Source organism: Plectropomus leopardus, chromosome 10, assembly GCF_026936395.1.
Source record: "Plectropomus leopardus strain MGB_pleo_1.0 chromosome 10, ASM2693639v1, whole genome shotgun sequence".
NCBI lineage: Eukaryota > Metazoa > Chordata > Actinopteri > Perciformes > Serranidae > Plectropomus > Plectropomus leopardus.
The window spans coordinates 4,828,438-4,843,918 of NC_142185.1; the positions used below are offsets into that span (position 1 = coordinate 4,828,438).

The 15,481-nt window shown below is 40.4% G+C and overlaps 1 protein-coding gene across 1 annotated transcript in view; it reads left to right on the top strand.

Annotated features, from left to right (window-relative positions):
- Positions 1-3,107: 3,107 nt before the first annotated feature.
- Positions 3,108-15,481, top strand: part of dpp10 (dipeptidyl-peptidase 10 (non-functional)) — a 274,909-nt gene continuing 262,535 nt past the window's right edge. Inside the window, exon 1 of the mRNA XM_042494908.2 lies at positions 3,108-3,450. Within this exon, the coding sequence (XP_042350842.1) occupies positions 3,391-3,450 (60 nt within the window). The 5' untranslated portion in view covers positions 3,108-3,390. The remainder of the gene's footprint in view (positions 3,451-15,481) is intronic.

Genomic DNA, 15,481 nt, shown 5'->3' on the forward strand with positions numbered 1-15,481 from the left:
AATATCTATATTATGTAAAGATCAACGTGTTCTCATCCCAACTCATCAAATACTGCTGCTTGGTCAGTGGACTTTCACATGCACATACGTACGTACATAGGGCGCGCTAGGTACCCCCCTGTGTCTGTTGTTGCAAAATTTTAAATGGCGCTCACATTACCACAGCCACTCAAGCTGCAGCTCCAATGACTTTTCAAACTGCTCTGAATAAATCCAGAAAATACTAAAGTCAAACTTTCTCTGGTAGGGAGGAGGGCAGGGGATTGTGGGTGGATACAAGGGACCATTGGGGCGAATTGGTCGCTTATAGATGTCATGCACTGTTATTGATATGCCGTTTTGGGACATGAATGTTGGCAAATACAGAGGCCACCCAAGGCCACTGTGGCAAGGACACTGCCTTTATTTATTTAAGGAGCGCCAGCTTTATCCACTCAGCCACCAACACCCCTTCAGTCTACTCTTCAACAGGGAGACAGGCTCTGCCTTCCAGTCCAAAGTTCGAAGATGTTTAAAAAGTTATCAAGAATTAAAGTTAATTTAGGGCATTACAACCTTGACGGACATGCATTATTTTTATATTTGTAGGATTCAAATGTGGAAAAAGTTCTTAACCCCAGCTATGACTTCAGATCACGCTTTTCTATGATTCACAGTGAAAGACATACATAAGCAAATGTATGTTTCCAAATGATACTGAATTAAAAATATCTATTTGCATAGTTTGACAAATACATTCCTCATGTATTTACAGTCTCAACAACCTGACAGATATGAAACAGGATATCTTTGTTTTGTGGTCCTAGACCTTGGTGGGCCCTGAAGGTCCCGGCCTCAGTGTTTGTCAATCAGTTTTTTATAATTTATGTTTTGCAATAAGCACCACTAAAGCTCTGTGTAAGCTAAAATGATCAGAGCCTGTGGGTGGTTCCTGCATTTTTTGCATAATCCTGAGGCCTCATGTTGTCATCACATCTAGTTTTATTACCTTCATTATTTCGCTTGATATTCTGCTCACATACTATAATACTGTACCTGACTAAATTTGTGTTTAATCAAATAACCACTAATTAATTGAGGCACAGCAAACTTGGGCATGTACTGTTGTTTTCCAGCATAGGACAGCTGGCTGCTTTGTCTGGCTGTAGGCAGAATATAATAAAGCTGCTGTGTGTGTTGTGTTTAATGGAAAATTAAAGCCATCTGGGGCAAATTAGTAAATTAGGGTTATATGAAGAAAATTGAAATTTTTTTTGGCACTCAGTGGTTGTGGAATTATAAGAAATGTGAACACCTCATAATGACAAAGTGACTGTCGTCAGACATGGAACAACACTCTTAATTTACTTGAAATTCTTGGACCCAAAGTTGTAGTTTCCTATGAGCTTTTTTGATTGAAGTGTCAGCTACAGGCCTAATGGGTGAACTTATTTAACTTGGTTGCTAAAAGTTGCATGGGCAATTAGTGTAATTAGCAAAATGAGCTATTTTTTTTCGAAAAAATGGAAAAGTATGCTGATCAAGATTCTGTTACTGCACTGCCTATTTTATTAACCAAAATGATATCAGAAACAAATTTTAATGTCATATTTAGCTGTAATAGCAAAAGTTTGTAAACAGGAAGTGGCTGCCATGCTGTTTCCTGCACAGTGAAAATGTAGCCTGAAAAAATTGAGATCAAACAGCAAAACGAAGCAGCAATGTTCAGATATAAACCAAGATTGCTTTTTGTTTTAACCCCTTGAAACATATGCAAAAAGCTATCATTTCTTCAAAGAGTTACAAAAAACTGTCATTTTGCACAAAAAAAGGAAAAAGAAAAAGTCTTAAAAATACAAACAAAAAGTAACAAACAAAAATAGAGATGGAAAAATTGTTTACACTATACTATAATACTTTAATTTCTTCCTCTCTTTTTTCAGTTGTTTCCAGAAACACGTTTTGTCTCACTGTTTAACTGTAATATGAGATTGCTTCTTATCAGCCAGCCGCCATTGTGTCAAACCGACATGTCCATATCACGTCACCCACCTGCGGGAGCGTTTATTAGTCTTGTGTGGCGCAGTGCATTCTGATAGTTGTAGGTTTTCTACTTGCTGAGCAAAGGCGTCCTTTTTCTCTGTTTTCTTTGGTCTTGTAGCACCAATTTCTAAAGTATTTATGTCTTTCCACTGCAGATACATATTAGTTTTATACGAGGACTCTCTTATATTGGTGACAAACTTCTGCACAGTTTTTGAGAAAGTAGCTCAAATGACATTACAAATTACAAAAACATTCTCTGTCTAATGTGAGGTCGAAGACTGCACTGACATCCCGTAATTGGTTGCTAAAGAGATAAAAGACTCAGTCCAACCCCCTCTATCATGGCTGATCATCATCTGATTAGTCACATTGATTAGGCGTCGCTTCGTGGATCAAAGGAAAACTCCATACAATGTGACAATATTAATTTTAACATAAAAATGGCTCTAACACCCTCTGATTTCATCGGGTGGGGGACACTGATATAATATGACGCAGTTTGTTGTAAGAATTCACATATTACACTTTGCATTATGTTTTCATACAAGTTGGTATAAATTTGACATGCTTTAAATCATGTAGATGTTTTAAAATTTTGATCCACATGCCCCTTTCTAACTCCAAGCACCTGCCCCTCTAAAGGTTTCTGCACGGCCCTGGCTACTTGGCTACATGGCTACTTTTCATTTGCATGTTATTATGTAGCAGATATGTTGAAGCTTTTCGGTTTCAACAACGCTGTGGGTAGGGTGTGAGTCAGCTTGTGTCACTTTAAACGTTGATATGTTTTGTATGAAACATGCAAATGTAACATATACATGGTTTGCAGAAATGTACAATGCCAACATTTAGTTCGACGACTGGGCTGGTTTAATATATTGCTGCTTATGAGATATCCTGTAAAAAAAATATATGCATATTGGTTTTCATGTACCGTATATCTGCATGTTTGACTTGCCTGCTCTCTGGAGTGTTGTGATGAGATGAGAAGCAAAGTGAAAACAAACAGAAAAAAAGAGAGTCTGGCTGCAGAACTGTGTCCGTGCTCGTGTGTGTTTGGGAAGGTTGGCACAGACACTGACAGTTATAGCTGAGGTTTTACTGTCCTCTGGCCACCCCGTTCGGAAATTTCTGCGGTCGCCCCTGGTTACCAATCATCACCGGTCATTTGTGCACAAACCTACCGCGCTGCGCTGCGCGAGGCACATACAGTATCTGTCAGATGCGGTTGCGCGCTTCAGCCGAACAAAGACCCAAAAACACTGCTCATCCATCCCACGCTGTAGAGTTGTACCGGGGGCTCGCATCGGTTCTCTCCTCGGCGGTTTAGTCTCACTTGGATAGGAGGACTGTTCGCGTCTCAGCATGAACCAAACCGCCACTGTATCGCATCAGGTGAAATGCCAGTCTACGAAGGCAATCAAGGTAGGCTTCTGCATGTTTCTTCTTCGCTGGAATCAACTTATTGGTGTGCTGAGTGTACCAGCAGCAGCTCTGTGACAGCTCCAAACTTGTGCGGGTTTGGTGAGCAGGTATGCGCATTGACGCACAGCACTTTGGAGCTGCTTTGCATGTCCCCGTCATTAAGTTACTATTTGAAACATGGCGACATGAAAGTAAGCATGTAATTTGGTTGTTTTGGCTGCGTGTGTATGATTGGGCTCCGGTTCTTGAGTGAGAATCTGTTGGATGAGGAGCCACACTCTGGCGCAGTGGCGAGATTTCATTCATATCACGTCGCGCTCCTTATTATTATATTATCTTTATGGGCTGGCAAGAAATGATAGAGGCTCTCCTCAAACAGAGCACCGACTAATCTCTGGCTGACACTCACACATGGCTGTGGCAACAGCATTTTTGGTGGTGCATCTAACTTTGGGCTATAATCTCTGGAGATCATACCGATTTTCGACCTGTTGTTAAAACAAATTGCATTAAAGTGGCTGCAAGGAGGCAGCAGGAGGTGCGTGTGTGTTTTGCAGATGATGCGATAACGAGAAGACAGGTACAATTAACACCATCGTTTTTTGATCGAGTCACGATCGAGAAATGCGCGGCAGCATCCGCATTGTCTCCATATAGTGCACCTAAACCTCCCGGAGTGAGATCTGTGTTTGTGTGTGTGTGTGTGTATGTGTGCGCGCGCGCTTCGCATGCAGTCAGTGTGTTTTGCGCGTGCGTGTCCGTGCGTGCGTGCGTGCGTTTGTGTGTGACTCAACAGAGCTATCGATTTTGCCGCGGGTTCTGCATCACTTTTTAACCTCGAAGTCCCACCAGAGAGATTAAGCTTGGGGGCAAATGTATCGATCCTTCCCCCTTTCTCCAACGGCCGTGCAATTTTGGAATACAGGGCTGAATGTTTGGAATTAGAGGAGTTCAAGTGAGGATGAAAGATGGGTGAAAATATGAAATTGCCTAATAGGATCCGCGGTGCTTTTTCACCATCGGAGAGACTGAGCCAGGTGCCTGTGGTGTGTGCGTGCGTGTGTGTGTGTACAGCGATGTGGCTCCTGATGCTGGGTCCTTCTCTGTGACCCCTGTGCTGAAGCCAACTCTTCATCTGTCATCTGTCTTTGTCTGCTGATGTCCACCACAGCCAAGCATTCAATAAAGCCACAAAACAGGATGCTCATAAAAGGCACAGGGCTGTGTTGGAAGTGAGGCTGCAGCTCTCACACTGTACATGTTGTGGATGAAGACCTTGAATATTTCTCAAAAATGTCATTTTGTCTTCATCTTCAAATATTCTTCCTGGTTTTTAAGATCAAGCATCAAGCGTGAATAATTATAAGTTCTCATTTTGAGGTCATGAAATACTGCTGCTTTGTCAGTGATTCTGGCATCAGATAACTTCGCTAAATACCGCCACGATGGTATGGCACGCCACCAGCTACGTTATTTTTTTAACGTGGCGAGATGGTGTTTTGATACACTGCTGGTCAGCCAGACGCCACTTGGTGCAACAGTATGATACATGGACTGGTGGTGTCTGTTGAGAACGTGGCAGAACCGAACTTCTTGTGGCCACATGATACGCTGCTGGACAACGTGAGGTTGAAATACTGCCAGTAACAACATCACATTAGGAAATGTGTTCCCATAGGGTGAGCGAGAGTGGTGGTGGATGGGCTCAACAAACCCAGGACTTTCACCTGGGAGCCTGTTTTTTGCTTCTGCTTGAATGTAGAGCCAAACCATGGTGTTTTCTTCTATTTAACTACCACCCGATTTTGTTGTGTAAGCCTAACCATGTGCTGCTGATATGTGGCATTGGTTGCCATGTGCTTTTTTTGACATGTGGTGTTGATTACTATGTGCTTTTGTTGCCTAATCCTAACTATGTGCTTTTGTTGATGTGTGGCGTTGGTCCACTGACAAAACAGCAATATGTGATGACCTGGGATGAGAATGTATTGGACTGTCTGGATCCAAATCTGTGAATCCAAACACTGCATCGAGTTGACTGATTCGCCAATTATTGTGACATGAAACACTTTTCTCAGTCTCACTATCAGTTTGTAGCATGGCCGGATTGCACATTTTGCAGTGTTTTGATACAACGGCGGCTGGATGGCACCTGACTTGGCAGTATGATATGTGGGTGGGTGGCATTAGTTCCTAATACTGCTGCGAGGCACCTGTTGCGGATGTATGACGTGCTGTTGGATGGCGTCAGGTTGAAGCGCTGCTGGTAACAACGTCATATAAGGAGCTCGAAGGTCTCTGTAAGGCCAATGTGGGGGTGGTGGTGATTGGGTAGATTGGTTTAGCCCCAAGCTATATATCTGAACTCTTAACCTCATATGTTCCTGGTCACGACCTAAGATCATCTAGTCTTCCATCATTAGTTGTCCCGAGGACAAGACTAGTAACTAAAGGTGATCGGGCTTTTGCCATCAGGGCCCCCACCCTCTGGAACTCTCTGCCCGAGGAGATTAGGCACGCCAGCACACTGCCTGCTGTTACATCATTGCTTAAAACATATTTCTATGGGAAAGCCTTTTATTTTAATGACTGATTTGCACATTTGTAATATGGAAATTTTTGTGTCCTTTATGTCCTTTTATCCTAGCTCATAATTGTTTTATTTATTGTATTTGCATAGTTCTTTGTATATTCTTTGCACTTTGTGAAGCACTTTGTAATGCTGTTTAGATAAGTGCTATACAAACAAAGCTTATTATTATTATGTTATTATAAGTTTGTACCATTTAAACATTCACGTCCAAAAGAGCAACCAAATTAAACAATACCTTAAGTTATTATTTATTTAATTAACACTGACATCACCATATTGTATCCAAACATCCTTTCACTTGGTATGGTCAAAGCAGCAACATCAGATTGATTGGAATGATCCACAAAACAAAAGCCACAGTGGTGAGGGTGGCCATGTGGGAGATTGTGACTGCTTTAAACCAATGAGGATCAATGAAGGTCGCAGCTGATTGGCTTCAGAAGCGAGTGAAAAGAAAATAGACAGGGCAAGGAAATGACTAGTCTTCAGTGGACTTCAATTTGTTGTCTCACTGACTGGACAAAAAAAGGGCAGGACCTGACATGTCCTGTTGTGTTAATCCCACTTGTTGTGGAAAATGAACCTCAGTAACATCCATGTGTCTATCATGACAGGTACAATTAGAGGAGAGCGTCTCCCCTCCAGCTTGCCGTACTGACACATGTTGATGCATTGATAATTAAAAGAAAAAGGTATTCTTTACAGAACTGTAAACATTTTTAAGAATACATGTCAAGTTTCTGAGCACTGAGCAAATAACCCCCCCCCCCCCAATATTCTACAGGAGCAGACTTGCTGAAAATGTTTTTTAGGATCTTTGCTTTGTCTATAGTGACAATAAACAAAACTTGAATTACGTTCCTTGAGAATATTCAGCCTTGTATTTTGTTGCCTGGAGGGTTGCCGTGTGCAAAAATACATTTTCTGAATCTCTGTGTGCAGCACTTTCCTCTTTGACGGCCTGTCTTTAAATGAATGGCTGCTTGCTGCATTCAAAATATGGCATTGTGTAAAACATACTAAACATACTAAAACACAAATCTGGCCCCTGATAGGGTGCTGGGTGGCCCGCCAACCATTTTCTATTTCACAATAAAAATAAAGTGATTGACACTGGGAATTTTACTATACATAAGGTGCCAAAATGCATAAAACAGCATAAAAATATAGCTTGTTTATCAAAAAAAGTGCCATTGGAGGATTCCCTGCACCCTTCAGCGGAGGTCCTGGCTAAGGCTGAAATACTAGACATGTCCTAAAATCCTAGAAATGCCCAAAAATCTGAGAAACGTCCTAAAATCCTTGCCTGATAATCCAAGAAATATCCTGAAATCCTAGTAACGTCCTAAAATCCTAGACACGTCCTAAAATGATAGAAACGTGTTGAAAAATGAGAAACATACCCAAATCTAAGAAATATCCTGAAATCCGAGAAGCATTCCATTCAGCATCGTATTTTGTGCCTAGAGGGTTACCGTATGCAAAAAAGACGTTTTCTGAATCTCTGTGTGCAGCACTTTTCTCTTTCACGGCCTTTCTTTAAATGAATGGCTGCTCACTACATTCAAAAATCAGCATTGTGTAAAAAGTCAAACCCGTGGTGAATGAGTGGTTTGGAGTGCCTGACACCCTGAGGCGTCTGCTGCGGCTCGGCATGGTGCACTTTGCCTTTAGCCTCACAGCGAAACCTGTCTCGGAAATCAGTGAAACAAGCAGGGATCATAGACGGGATTAAGTACTTCAAAACTCCTCTGTGTTGCTCAAAAAAAACGCTAATCTCTCCATGTCTGACCCCCGTCGTCTGGCACTGAGGTCTTAACCGCTTTTTGTTATCCTCTTAAATGCCCCCTCTTCATATCACGGCTGTGTCCTTATGCCATAAGCCAAGATAAGAAATCCAATTAGGACGCGGCAGCAGATTTGTCGTGGGCCTTAACTCCTGGGGTCTGGCTGAGTTTAACGAGGTTGGATGCAGCCCCGAGGCCCGTGTCACCGGCGGTCCTTGGAAGTGTCAGGTCCACCCACATGCAGATTGCAGCCATAAACTGCAATGTCAGAGGAGCCAGGAGCAGTGTCAATGCTCCTCTGCCAGTGACGGGAGGTCGTGTAAGAGAAGGTGCAATATTTCCCAAGCTGTGCTGTAACATTGTGGATTTGCACTGAAGTGGCACAGCAGGGATCTGGACAGGAAGTTTGGGTAGGAGTGACAGTCGGTGATTTATGCAAGTGCAAAGGACAGAGCCTCTTTTTTTGAAATACCAATTTTAGGATCCTGTTTCATGATGACAAGAGAAAGTAAATCTGAGCGTATGGCTGCATCTGACACCCACCACCTTCATGCCATTTATAGTCACATCACTTTTAAGGTCCTTGACTGACAAAAAGCCTGTGACTGAAAATTAAAGTGACATGAAGTCTTCAAGCAGCAGGCACAATAGTGTCTCTCATAAAACCAGATGTTATGTTTGATAAAAATCCTTGAAGAAAACCCTGACTGTGTACAGTTTCTGTACCAGGGGCGGGAGACATCAGACTCTGTGTAGGTGCACGACTCAAAGTCTGTGTCTAAAAAAAGTGTGTATGCATATTTCTGTTTTGTGCATACAGATCTGCAGCTGTGCACAGGCATTGTTCTGTTTTATCAGTCACAGTCAAGCCAGACTTACAGATGGATTCCTCACAGAATTCAGTCTTCTGTATTGTGACGTGTTCCTCGGTTTCACTTACAGTAATTTCCGAGAGGATGCAGGAACATAAAGGTTAAAAATGCTCTCTATAGTCCCCAAAATCCGCAAACACCCACTAACATCAAGGGGTGGGGGGAAAATCAATGCAGTGTTATTTTAGCGTGGCAATATTGTATCAATGCATGAATGCACATTATCGTTTTTTTTAAAGTATATAAATGATTAATGGTTATGATTGATATTACAAACACAAATCTGACTTTTGGTTGCTTACTACAATAATAAAATCAGTTGCTTTTTTTCAGCCCACTAGAAAGTTTTTCTGCAGTAAAAACAATCAAAGTGAGATGATCAGAATAAAAACTTTTTCTTATTAGATTAAATGAATGCTGACAGTTGTTTTCTTTGGGGAAATAATAAGCACTTGAAGAAAAGTTAATGAATCCCAATATATCACAATATACTGTATGTTATCATTATTCATGAGTTAAGTGTCATTATAATATTGCATTGTGAGTGAAGTATTGTGATAATATTGTATCGTGAATGAAGTATTGTGATAAAATTGTATCAGAATGAAGTATTGTGGTAATATCATATCGTGAGTGAAGTATTGTGATAATATTGTATTGTCAGAAAAGTAATATGACAATATCGTATCAAGAGTAAAGTGTTGTGATAATATCATATAGCGAGTAAAGTACCTTAACATTATCGTATTGTGAGTTAAGTAACATAAGTAGCATAATATGCTATCTTGATAAGTACCGTAAGTATCGTGATGATATCGTATTGTGGGGCCCTGTGGTGATTCCCACCCCTCCTAACATCTGAATTTTGTCTTCAGTGGGAAAGGTTACAGTCAGTATTCCTTCCTGGGAGAAATTACATACATATGTATATGCATATATATCTACTGCAGAGCTGTTTTCCCTCATTTAACAATCCTAAATAGAGGCACTAATTTTGGTTGAAGATATATATAAGTCTTTATTAACAAATTGGAATATGTATTCAAGTCCCTGACCCTGTTGTCCATTTTTTTTCTCTCAACTTTTCTTAATGGTGTTGAAATTTGCAATGTGTGCAAGATACGTGCAGGTTCTGTCACTTTACATATATAATAGAGATAGGGGTTCAACATGATATTATATTCAAAAAATATATAAAAACAGCATCTTTAGGATTCTACAGGCTTTACTTGGGACTGTTGTGGCCTAAAATTCCTGATTTAATGGAAGCGTTTTAAAAGAATTGCAATGCATGCTGCAGTGTTTTAAAGCATGGGTTTTTTGCAAAGAAATTCTATGGTCAACTAAAAATTGCCAAAATAGGTGTTTTTTTCTAAAATGTATTAAAAAATGGAAGACATCTTGTTCTAGTGAGAATAAAACCAAAACCATGTGTCTCACAAACAAGCAAGCATATTTCTATCAATGTATATAAATCACTTCTCACTAAACTAATATTCACACGGCATTTAATTTAAATATTTACTTACCTTGATTGTTTCAGCACATGCAACAGATGATGTCTTGTTGTTCACTTGTTTCAGCCATTCTTTGTAGTGCTTTCTGGTAGAAAACTGTTTGTCGAATCGATGACTTTGTGTTCCACTACAACATTGCACATGGTGCAAAACAGTTTGCTGTCGTCAGAGCTTCAGGGAATTGCCTTGCATGACCTTTAGCAGTCATTTTGTCGATTAATGTGAGACGCCATACTTGTCTGCTACGTCCCAACCACAAACAAGAAAGTAAGTGTGGTGAATAATGGGAAATTGGATGATTGGTCAAATTTGGGGAAAAGTTGGTGATTTTACAAAATTGCAATGTTGTGCATAATCTATACCGAAATGTGGTGCAGTTAAACTGTATAACCTGTCTGTTAATTACATGGGCAGAATGCTTGTGTTTCTGCAAGTGTAAATAAAAGAGTTCTTTTTGGATTTGCCATTGCTCTATACTCCTATAACATTGTGAAGCTCTGAGTGGATTGTGTTTCAAAATTATTAAGATGTGGATAAAAATGGAATGAAAATTAAATAAGATTGAAAACAAACAGTTGAAGATAATGCAATAGTGCTTCTTGAAAAACAAACAGATCTGGCCTGTTTGATCTCCACTGGCACGTCATTCCAGAGTCGAGGAGCTGTGACTCTAGAGAACCGGCCTCCCCTGGCTTTAAGCCTCCACCTAGGAATTAACTGGAGGGTCTCAGGCTGCATTTGGCTTGTATGGAGTTCAAGAGTTTGCCTTGCAGATGTGGAAACTTGAGGATTTGGACAGCCTTAACTGACTCGGGGACCTCAACTGACCCAGGAATGCACCCATAGCTGCGCCCAGCTGCTGTTTTTAAAAAATCACTATCTACTTACTATTTACTCTCCATCATTTTATTTGAGTAGATGTGCTGAGTGTGAAACATTACATATGATGAGGGGAAGGCTGAAGCACAGAGTTAGAGAGGATCCGCCAGTCTGTGTGGGTTCATGAGAGGGATTATTATTATTATAAACAATCATACATCAAATTATGATTAACAGACATCTCCATCGTTGTTGTGGTTGTTCAGCACTTTGATGATGGTTTGTCTTTGGCTGTTTGTCCCTCCTCTGCTGTGACTGGTCGGCTGAAGTGACGAGCATGGCATTTCTGCCCAAAGTTGAGACTGTTTCAACTCTCAGCACGCCCAACCGACAATGCTCAGAATTCCAACCCGCCTTGACGTTGCTGGAGTTTGCAGCTCTGTGTAAATACATGGGACTTTCATTGAAAATTGCTTTAAAAAATATGCTTGCGTCAGAAAAAATAATGCTTTGGTGGGCATGTACCCTTATTGTTCACTTAAGGCATTTCGCTTGCCTGAACACAGTTTACTTGCCCTATGCAAGTATTAATGTTGAGCTCTATGGCAGGAAAAAAACATTTTTTGTGGACACACAACGCTACCAGATTGAGTGCACTCAGTGCACCGTGATATTTAGTTAATCTAAAAATAGCATGCAGATTTTTCCCCCATCAACCAATCAAATAAAGATTGGTTGAAAAGTATTTTAGTTGACCAAGATTTCCTTTGGTTGATTACAGCCCTAAAACCAACACAAGAGGGTATCTAGAGCGTCACAGTTTGAAGCACAAGGACACTGACCAAGCTGCCATATTTGACCAGGGGAGTAAGAATGTGTTGAAAACTGTGTAGATTTAGTCTGTGGTTTGGGTGGAGTGCCTCATTCTTACTCCATATGTAGGAAATGCACTTTTTGGTCCATACATGTCATTTATACTTCTGGCTTCAGGTTATTTCATTGACCAACACATTTCCAGTCAAAGAGAAAAAACGACCTAAATAAATTATACCCCTTTTCGATCTAAATTGGCGTGTGTGCACAGGTTTTTTTAAACATGAGTAAACTTGCTAAAAATAGGCTATACTCTGCTTTCACATTGCTGGTAGAACAGAGCTGTATACATGGCTCTGCAGCAGATGAGTATAGCTATCTGTGTGTGTGTGGCCAGAGAAAACTTTAGAATAATTACTTGTTTTTATACATCTCTTATTCAGTTTTTCTTTCAAATTTGGTGCAGACTAATTTGGATCAATGCTTGAGTGGTCCTTGGACTGACAGTATTTTGTGGTGGTGTGACATTTCATCTTGGTGGTTAAGGACACCATAAATACCCATGACTACTGCAGAGTCAGTTGACCTGCGTGTGAATGTTAAATTTCCTATTACATTAAAAAGCCAGATGTTAGTGGGTTTTGTGCAGTAGAAATTGGGCTTCAGTTTAACATTATGTCATTACTTCTTGGCTAATCATTATGTTGAAGAGCAAATTCAGTGAGATAACATTTCTGAGAGCTAATTGCATCCTGGTTCACCAATATTTATAGGTTGCAAAGATCATTAATTAGAAAGGCGTCTATCCAGATAACTATAAATGATTTACTCTGCGTAGCAGCAGCCGAGTAGAGCGAGAATGTTCTGCATTGTCTGTCATGTAGTCCATGAAAACTGCCTGTTCTCAAAATAGACCTTTATTTTTTTGTTGCTGGAGATATATTCAGAGTTTAAACACTGACGTGCTTTGATCCAGCTCAAAGAGTGCCTTACTTAAGATAAAGTACTTTGACAAGTTCTTATGTAGCTGTTGAAGTGAAAGCCACTCCGATCTGAAAGATAAGTAATGAGGACAACATTGAGGAAAACTGAGCTGCAGTCAAACACTGTCCTGAGTTTGGGAACAAAAACTAGTCTTAGATTCAAATATCTGCTGTCACATCTGCTTCTGAAGCATCAATGAGGTCGCTAAACGGTTTAATGTGAAACTCGTCCATTATTATTATCCAAATCCCAGCAGATAAGACGTGTATTCAGCAGTTCAAGTGATGCTGGCAAGATTACTTTTAGTTGCTTTGTGTTGTGTGATGTGTTTCTGTGATGAAAGACATGAAATTTATCAAATGATGAAGAATATTCATAAAGACAAACACACAGAGAATATCTTGTCTGGATAAACAAAATATTGAATTCCAAAACATTTTCACTTTCATTTATATTTCACATTGTATATACACGCTCAGATACACGTCTCCTCAGAGGTTTTTCCCATCGCTGGCAGGAAGACCGGGATTGTTTGCAATCTCTCTGCCAGCTTGCAGCACCAATAGCTCTCATCTCCGTAACTCAGCATCCTGGATGCTCGACAACTCAGCCGGCAGGTTATTGAACCTGAGAGGCATTCCCCTGTTTCGAAGATCTATCACATAAACAGTCTTTAAAAACTGCTCGGGACTGGCTGGCTGTGCGAGTGATGGATTGCTGGAATCAGTCTCATAAGAATGATTGCATTGGCTCTTGAGTCGCAGAGTCTATAAATTATAGAGCTATGCCAGCTGATCTCAATATATCCTCCCTTCCGAGTACATCTCTCATTCCCAGGCCTCACACAGGAATATGTGATAGATGTGTCGCTAATTTGTTTTGTGGTTGAGACGTATCTGCCACTCATTTGCATAAGAGCGCTTCCCCTCGAGAAGGCTTATTTGTCCCTGTATAGAGAAATGTAACATGATATAACCTGTCATTTGCCAAGCCATGCATATTATACTAGCACTCATGGGTCCTATAGACTACCCACTTAAAGTAGTTGCTCCTGAGAACATAATACAAGTGCGAGAAAAAAAGCAATTAGACACTCGCACATTTGCTCTCAAGCAAAAGGAGCTTCATGCACTTGATGATTAATGGCTCAAAAAACCTCACCATTTCTCTTTTGAAAACACAATCAGAAAGATTGATGAGTTCATTCACATGCTGAGTTTGTCTCGTCTTATTTGATTCCGCCAAAGCGTGTGGCGGTGCGCTGTCTGCAAATGAGAAAGCCGTGCAGTAGGAGAGGCCATTTAGATGCAGTTTAGCACGTTCATTAAAACACAATGGAGTGAAGTAAGTCTTTATTCATTGCTGTTACAAACATTTTGTATCTGTCTGATGAAGTAGGGTCTGTGGAAGTCATGTCAGTGAGATTATGCGGGGCCTAAATGGGCTTCAGAGCCTGCTGTGCGGTGAAATTAATAGAGGTAGATGTTTCATGCAGTGATGGTGGGACGCTCTGAATCCTGAGGTGCAGGAAACGAACTTTCCAGTGGAGTTTGGGTAATAAGTTTTTGAGTTTGAGTATATTAGCATTTATCCCCACACTTCTGAGTAGAAGCAGCATTTATATTAATATAGATAGAAATATATCCATACATTATTGTAGGCTTACATCATAAAAATTTAAAACTAAACATATATATTTATACACACATGTACGTATACATTCACATTCATTTATAAACATTTACAAATACAACCATACACTTACAACCATCATACATTTTAAAATACCATAAAACAACAATATACAACCATAGATGTGTTAAGAAAACCTGGTTACAGTCATGGAGGCAAGGCCCATTAACCTTGTGTTTTTATATCAGTATTTCAGTGTACAACTTAGAGCAGTTTTGGCACAGCATTGCTGGTAATCGCAGTTTAAGCATCCCTGCTAGCTAGCTAGCACCTACTAGACCCCAGTGGTATGCACTAAGGTAAATTTAAGATTAGCAAAATTAACCCATAGACCGAGATGTGTAAAGGGCAGGGCTTAATTTGTGCCAGATCCTGTCGTCGGCACCTCCCGTGACCACTATGAAAATAAATAAATTCATTTTTGTCGTTTTGTCTAATCTTGATTTTGTCTTGATAGCTCAAAAATCTCTTGTTTTCCTATTTTAGATGCTTTTTAAGTCAGATTTTAAAAGAGAGGGAAAGACGGGAAGAGAGGGGAATTTAGGTCATGCAATGCACAGAGCTTTGTAATTTTGTGCACATCATGTGAGCTGATGTTATAATTTGAAAGTGTGGTTTGAAGATAGCCTGCCCTCAGTGGCAAGGAGGAAACTGGTAAAATTACAAAAAGACAATCATGTTTGTTGAATTTCCTCAAATTAGCCGGCCAGTCGGACCCTAAGCAGGCCAAAGGCAGACCCTGGTGATGTCATGGATTGCAAAATGGACATAGAACTGCCTGAGACACGAGGAGTAACAAACCAAGCAGGGGAAAAGAGGCTGAGAGGTCTCTGGATGTTTTATGGGCTGTTTTTGACAAATAAGCACGAAGTGAGGAGGGGATTTTTAGTGTTATTCCCTGCTGTGTCTGAGCTGATTATTGATTTGGAGGGTGGCAATATTATAAGAAATGCA